At 27.3% G+C, this 8,671-nt stretch overlaps 1 protein-coding gene across 1 annotated transcript; it reads right to left on the reverse strand.

Moving 5' to 3' along the window:
- Positions 1 to 3,767: 3,767 nt before the first annotated feature.
- On the reverse strand, positions 3,768 to 7,106 carry LOC107465298 (uncharacterized). The gene is made up of 4 exons (XM_016084280.3): positions 6,678 to 7,106; positions 4,965 to 5,314; positions 4,308 to 4,621; positions 3,768 to 4,011 (listed from the first exon to the last, which is right to left on the reverse strand). Exons 1-4 carry the CDS (start codon positions 6,793 to 6,795, stop codon positions 3,891 to 3,893), a joined length of 903 nt encoding a protein of 300 aa, XP_015939766.1. The 5' UTR covers positions 6,796 to 7,106; the 3' UTR covers positions 3,768 to 3,890.
- Positions 7,107 to 8,671: the final 1,565 nt, after the last annotated feature.

Below are 8,671 nucleotides of genomic sequence, written 5' to 3' on the forward strand. Positions count from 1 at the left end.
AGGTCACCATTAAGATATTCACTAATAAAATTTTAGAATAATGAATAAAAAATATAATTAAAATAGTTAAAAATATTTTTAATTGATAATTAGGTTAATAATGCATTAATTATTGATTTTATATAATTATAACAGAGATATTTTTCTAAATTAGTACAATTATGAATTATTCATTAAATACTAAGTATAACATTGTTATATAATTACAATTAAGATAATTTTCTGAAATAAATTTAAAAGAGATTAGTATAATTATAATAAAGAAATTATCTTAAATTAGTATAATTATGTATCATTCATTACATACTAATTATAATATAATTATATCAATTAAAGATAATTTTTAAAAATAAATTTAAAAGAGAGAAATAGTGCCTCATTTTGGAAGGAAAATGGGTTCACGAGAAAGTGACATCTCACTTTCATTAGTTGGGAGAAATCCAGTTTTAGTATATTAAATAGAAGTAGATTGGTATAAATTATAATAAATTATATAACATTTAAAAAGAAAATAAAATGAATAAGAAAAAAATAAAAATAAATAGAATAGATAAAAGACTACAATAAAATAAATTGAATGTGAGAGTTTTTTTGGCTACATTTCATATCACATCCGTTTCAATAATAATAATAATAAATAAAAATACGTCAACTTGATATCTAAGAAAAAATGATGAGATAAAATCATAATACAGTTCTAAAGTAAAAGCTTAAATTAGAACATAATATCATTTCACAACACATATTGAAAGTAATTTCACACTACAATATATCACAAATAGGTAAATGACTTAAATTTAAATACGAAACATTTTTTATTTATGCGTACATGATAACACCATGGTCTATAAATACTTCATAGATAACATATCTTACAGAGCTCCGAATGATGAGCACAAAAGTTGGAGAGTGTGGTAGTTTGTGTCCACGATAGTTGTCTTCTTGCAACGTCTCATAGGAAGAAAAAGAATTGTTGTAAAAGCTATCAAATGAAAGAGTAATTGGTAAACGAATGATATTTTCTTCTAGCATACATGGTCTTTTATAGTGGTAAAATAAAAATGGAAGGAATTAAATTTTATATTTTTATATTAAGAAAATAATTTGATATTTATCCTAATAAAATTATTATTATCAATATAAATGGGTTAACAACTTGCCACTAATAAAATCATTGGATAATGAATAAGAATTAGAAGGATATGAATATAATTAAAATAATATAATTAAAATATTTAAAAATATTTTCAATTGATAATTAGTTTAATGATGTATTAAATATTGATTTTATATAATTATAATAAAAATATTTTCCTAAATTAGTATAATTATGCATTATTCATTAAAATAATTAAAAATATTTTTGATTGATAAGTAGTTTAATAATGCATTAAATATTGATTTTATATAATTAAAATAAAGATATTTTCCTAAATTAGTATAATTATATATTATTCATTAAATGCATTCATTTTGGAAAGAAAATGAGTTCACGAGAAAGTGACACCTCACTTTCATTAGTTAAAAAAAAATCCAGTTTTAGTATATTAAATAGATTAGATAAGTAACATAAAATATCTACTTACCTTATTTGCAAACAAAATACATGTCTAATCATGTATCCTGTTGTTAATGCGAACTAGATAAGTAATGTTACGTAAAAATATAAATAATTTTAAAAGTCTATAAGTAAATAATGAATTTAAATTATTCATTTAAAAACAGTATTATTATTAATTTGGTATTTGAAAGATAATCGCTAACAAAAAATCTCTGAAAGATATTAATAAAACAACTTCTGAATAATTTAAAAATGCAACAAAAATAATCAATTATTATTGTATTTTTTGTAATTGACAAATAAACTTTTGTATTTAATAAATGACTTATCCATTTGATCTAAACTTTTGTGGTAACATTTAAATAAATATTTAGAAGGTGCATAAAAATATTTAGAGCGAATTTTGATCTTTAGATTTTTCTTTTTATTTTTCAAAAAAATGTGATAATTTACAATAAAAAAATTTAAAAATTCACTTGACATAAAATTTTCAAATTTAAGGATGAGAAGATCTTATTTTTTTTAATAATAATTACAAAAATTTACATCAAAATCTAATCTCTAAAGTCTTTTTTTTAGAATATATATTTAATATCTAATTCTTTTTAACGTGTTTGAAATTTTTTGAGACTAAAATAAAACGTTGAAATGTTAGAGACTAAATTAGAATTTAACCTAAACGTTGAAAACTAAAATAATACTTTATCTATTATACTTATATTCTAAACCTTAAATACTCCAAAAACTAAAAATTAAAAACTAATTTTATATTATAAATAACTAACTAATATTAACTAGTTAAAAACTCTCTCCCTCTCCCTCTCCCTCTCCCTCTCCTCCATTAAACTAAGAGATATAAAAACATACCACCCATAAAATTTAATTATTTTTTAAAATATATATTTAATATCTAATTTTTTTTAATGCGTTTGAAATTTTTAGGACTAAAATAAGACGTTTAAAATATTAGAGATCAAATTAAAATTTAACTGTTGGGACTAAAATAATACTTTATCCATTATACTTATATTCTAAACCTTAATCACTCCAAAAGCTAAAAATTAAAAACTAATTTTATAATAAAAAATAACTAACTAATATTAACTAATTAAAAACTCTATATCTCTCTCTTCCTTTCTCTCTCTCATCCATTAAACTAAGAGATATAAAAACATACTATTCATAAAGTTTAATTATTTTTTAGAATATATATTTAATATCTAATTCTTTTTAACGCGTTTAAAATTTTTTTAGACTAAAATAAAACGTTTAAAATATTAGAGACCAAATTAGAATTTAACCTAACTGCCGGAGACTAAAATAAAACTTTACCCATTATACTTATATTCTTAACCTTAAACACTCCAAAAACTAGTCACCAAAGAAAAAAAAACTCCAAAAACTAAAAATTAAAAACTAATTTTATAATAAAAAAATAACTAACTAATATTAACTGACAATTAATTAAAAACTCTTTAAATTGGTCATCGAAAGATTTTTTTCATCAAATTTGTCCTTAAAAGATTTTAAATTAATCATGTTGATCTTTTCGTTATTTTCTTTGTTGACGACATCAAAATTTACTAATATGACACATTAAATGACACCACAACACACTTCTAAAAGTCCTATTGACTATTAACATGATTAATTTATGAAATTAGATAAAATCAAAACCTAACTGACGGGAGACTGAGACATTGCAATCCTTTAATTTGGAATTAATTTGATTTAATTTCATAAGCTTATTATATTAGCCGCGAATTAAACTACTATGCCTGTGCTATGGTGTCACTTAACGTGACACGTAAGCAAATTCTAACACGTCAACAAAGAAAGTGACGAAATGACTAGCATGACTAATTTAAAATCTTTGAAGAACGAGTTTGATTAAAAAAAATCTTTAAAAAACAAATATAAAGAATAGGTAATCTAACTAATTTGACAATTTACTCTTTGTAGTTCATACAAGGAGCTGACAGAACGAAGAATAATTCTATTTGATTATCTACTTTTAGATTTATCCTATTAGAGTATCAGTTAATGCATTGTAAATTAAAAGTTACCCATAGAGTGATATTTGGGGAAAGAATGGCATTTGAATTCAAAACTTTAATCCTAAGATATTTTATCAAACAAAATTTTAATATTTGTATGGTGAGACAATCATCAAAAGGCATAAATCTAACTAAAAAAACGGAGATAATAGAGAAGCGTGCAAAGTGGTATTTCGATTTGATAATTGCAACAAGAAACTGAAAATTCACAAACTAATCAACCAAAACTACTTATGTTTTCAACTTAACATACAAGCCAATAATACTTATCTTCAATTTCTTTTCCTATTTTCTTGAGAGCTTGAAGGCTTCTCTGACATCCTTCCTTCCAACTTCCTCGCAGTTCGCCTTATAGCGGCGAGCTTATGGCGTTGGCTATGGCTTTTTCTTTTGCTGCAATGATTATGACATCAATGTAAACAAGAAGAGAGAGAACAATCTAACAAAATTGAAGAAAGGAACCATTTCTCAATGCATATATACTGCATACAATATATGACAAGATCCAGAATTCATGTAATGCAGTTGTATTTAGAATTCAGTAGCATCTCATAAGGGGAGAATACAAATACTGGTTTATCAAGAATCACAGTCAATTTGACAGGATGTGCAAAGTAAGAAAAATGGGACTAAAGCTAGTTCACTTAAGAAAAGAAAAATGATACAAGGGAAAAGAATTGCATTCTGACCTTATAAACACCAATCCGGCAGTTAGAACCATCCCTCCTATGGCCCAAGAAACTCTTTCAATGAATGGGATTTTCCTAACCCATTGTCGGAAATCAGCTTTCTCAGTCAGATCAAACTGAGAAGCTTTCCATGAATCAGCAACCGAATTTAGACTCGCCATATCACCATAGCAAAGTGTTTCTTCGGAGGCAGCGTGTATCATATCAGATGGTTTCACTCGAAAACCTGCAGCAACACAAAGATCCGTACCATTGGAGACCCATTCAGCAGCCCTACCACACACAAAGTCATTTACTCCACAAGGTGCTAGCAGCTGGTGGTAAAAGTCAAACGAAAAATAGATATATATAAGGATCCAATGTTGTGGTTCAGAAAGACTAACCATGAATAACTACATTTCGTGAATATATATGTTGAAAAATATCCCTTGAAAATACTTAAGGCGTCTAATCTTAACAATTAAACAACAGTTCGTGAATCTGTTATGCATTCTAAAATACAAACCAATCATGTCCCAAAGCGAATAACTACATGTAAACTAAATGACTAATTTGGATAAAGTTATTGTTTTAAAACAGATCAAACAAAGGACCCAAACACATTCCTTCGATCCAATATATATTTTCTTTTCAAAAGTCAGGGTCAGCCATGTATACCTGTGTTTTCACATCCATAGAGAAGTACGCATTCGAGCATGCCTTGTATATTCTTTCGCAGAAGGATGCACAAATAAGAGGAGGTCCAGGTTGAGTACCAACGTGTGGATCGCATATCGCACATTCCAACATTTCCCATAAGTGCAAGCACTCATGCCCAGCTTCCCCAGTAGAAGCAAGTTTTCTTACAGCTAGCAGTGCAGGATGTGTGTGGCTTATGTCACAACAAGTGATTTTGCGAAAAACCCGACAAAGAGTCAGATCTTTGGGACCCTTTCTGGGAGGGTAACCCTCTGATTTAAAGGCAGGAAATCGACCACCTTGAGAAACACATACTCCACTGGGTTTACCTGTGGTTACAAAAAGGGAAGAATTCACAACTGAATGAAGTATTGAATACAATTCTGGAAGAAATTCATTTACGAATGAAGCGGTAACAGGCTAAATAAAGTTTGATCTACCAAAACTATTTTAACAACCTCATTTGCTCAATTATATAACCATCAGAATGTTACACATGTGATACCTAAGACAGGTGCCTAAACATCCCAACTTTTCTGGGTACTCCATGTACTATTAAAAGAAGAACGCAGAAGATGGAATGCGAAGTTCATTTCGAGAGCAAACTGTGACAACATAGAAGTAACATCTTTACATCTTCTGCCACTTGATATCCACAATATGGGCATATAAAAAGTTGTTCAAGGCAATCTAACTGCAGGAGGTTAGTGATTGATCCATTGCCAAGATATTTTTCAGGCAGAGTCCTACTGCATATTGCGCATTCATTAATGACAAAACTAGAACATGATGGAAAATTAGGATTAAACAAGGATCTTAACGAGCTAAGCCAAATTGCCAAGCAGTCACTCTCCTGTATTTGTCTACATCCAAGAGAAAGAAGGAAGAAAAGGAGAACAAATTTTTGGTTTCTGGTTAGTTGTATCTAGTTCAAGTAAACATAATATCCAAAGCCTCAGTAAACCCATTTTCTATTCTTCAAATCCAGTGGCAATCAATCGGTTCCATCAAGATTGCCAATTTTTAATATGCTTCACCGCATCATGGATGGATGGCCATAACACACTGCAACTGCAACACTTTTAGTTACACTCACTATTTCATATAACCCGGCTGCAAATCACAACGAACTAAAAAATAGCATTCGGTGTAGAAGTAGAACCCCATTGAAGCACGCATTAAATGTGCTCGAAGCAAACAGATATTTCTCTCTAGTTACTAACCAAATGGAACTAAAGTTACATGTAAGTGATATTCACAAGTGCATAAACCCCTGCTGCAATTTGCAAAGAACTCGAAAAATAACGATCGGCACAAGAACAGAACCCCGTTTCTGAGATAATCAAATGAAATAAAAGATTGAATGACCTGCTTGGATGTGTTGCCAGTGTGTGTCAAGTCACTAACTTGCTACTAATAAGAAATGAATAATGTAACACCAATTTTGGTCATAACAAGGCTGAGCGGGTGAATCTATCTTTGGCCCAAAAAGATTTAAAAAAAAAATTGAACTTTTAACAAATTGAAAGGTTTCCAAGATCATAACTAACCAAAATATACCGTGTCTGTATTTCACAAAATGAAGGTGTAAAATCTCAATCTATCATATATAATTGTTTTTGTCTTGTGTGTTGATTGATTAAGCTCAAGAGCACATCTAATCCGAGAAGATTATAAGAGAGAGAAGCTAACCGGAAGAGTAAGGTAGGAAGAGATTGAAGAAGAGGAGGAAAAGGAGGAAGCCATAATCGAAGTTCTTGGGTCCGAGAAGGCACTGGGACTGCTTCGATAACCGTACAACCACCACCATATTACAACCTCGATTTCATTGAATACACTCCAGACTCCACCCAACCACGCTGCAGTTGAATCCAAGCTCTAGCTTCTTCTTCTTCTTCTTCTTCTTCTTCTTTTTGGACTGATTCTTCTTGTTCTTTTTGGACAATTGATCCTTCTTCTTCTTTTTCTGTTTTTGATCAGGTCTTCTTCTTCTTCTTCAGCTTCTTCCTTCGTTTTCCCTTGGGCTTGGAACAACCTGCCTCACTTTATCAAGAAAAAAACACAGAAGTAAAATTGGGCCACGAACACAAAAGACATGTGAGCCTACTACTACCGGTTTGAATTATGTTCCTTAGACCAAAATAAAACAGGTACGTCAAGTTTATAAAGACCGTGAAAAATATACCGAAAAAATAAAACGAGAGAGAGACTGTGAAAATATTTTCTATTTTATTCTTTTATTTTTGAAAATGATTTTTTTTTTTCAAATTCTCGTATCTTAAGACACCAAAAAGCAATTCTCATATCTTAAAACATGCAATTACTTTGTCAAAGTAAATTTTGTTTCCAAAGATAAAAAGTAATAGAAATATGTTGGTTGGTTTATTTTTAGTTTCGAATTAAAAAGAATAAAATTATATTTTTACTAAATAAAAAAGTTGAGTTAATCGATCAAATTTATTTATTATCTAATAGAGTACGTTCATATTTATTATCTATTATATATTACTAATTTTATAATTAAAATGTATCACATATCACACATTTATTATAATTGAAATCAAATCTTTTCTTCTAAAATTAAAGAGTTCTCCTCTCTTGTCTCTCTCTTTTTTTATCTCTCTCATTCATTCACTCATTTTATTTTTCTTATATATTATTATCAATAACTAATTATAAATTTGACAATCAAAATATATAATATAACATTCTCTAACTGCATTCAAATTAAATTAAAATTAAAATTAAAATATTAAAATTAAAATTAGTTATATTATATATTATATTTATATATCTATTATTATATTTCCTAATTTTATAACTAAAATGTGTCACATGTCATTTTTTTATTGCAATTGAAATAAAATTTTTTCTTTCAAAATTAAAGAGTTGTTTCCTCCTTTCTCTCCCTTACTCTATCTTTCTCATTCCTTCACTCACTTTATATCTCTTATATATCATTATTAATGACTAATTATAAATTTGATAATCAAAATATACATGACATTCTCTAATCGCATTAAAATTAAAATATAGTTATATTATATATTATATTTCTAATAAACCTCCTCCTTCTTACATTCTCTTATTTACATCTCCTTCTCTCTTTTCTATTTCTCTCTATCATTCCCACTCTATATATAATTTATATTTTATATTAGTAATTTGACAAATCAAAATGTGTGACTAGATATTTTTTATTATAATTAAAATAAAAGAAATTTAGCTTCCAAAATTAACAAACTCTATCTCTCATTTTTGTTCTTTATCTTTCTCTTTCCTTTCTCTCATTCTCCATTTTTCTCTACTTTTTGTTCTATAAAACATAAAATTAACAACATAATATAATATAAATAAAAAATTAATATATGCATGCTTTTTTATTTAGTTTTAAATTTTTACTGCTTATTTTTCTAATATATATTTTCACTTCTTTTTTTTCAAATATTTATTACATATAATTTAGAGAAAATACAAATGTTGTGATTAAAAGTTAGAATAATCAAGATTCAATTATTTTAAAAAAATAAATTTGAATTAATTTTATAACTATCAATATAAATTTTTTATATTATATTTTTATATATATAGAGAAAAAATATTACTTTTATATAGTAAGCATAAAAATTAATTATGTCTAATTGTGCAATAGACTTAATACTTAATCAAATATAAAAGTATATACG

This window comes from Arachis duranensis, chromosome 9 (assembly GCF_000817695.3).
Source record: "Arachis duranensis cultivar V14167 chromosome 9, aradu.V14167.gnm2.J7QH, whole genome shotgun sequence".
NCBI lineage: Eukaryota > Viridiplantae > Streptophyta > Magnoliopsida > Fabales > Fabaceae > Arachis > Arachis duranensis.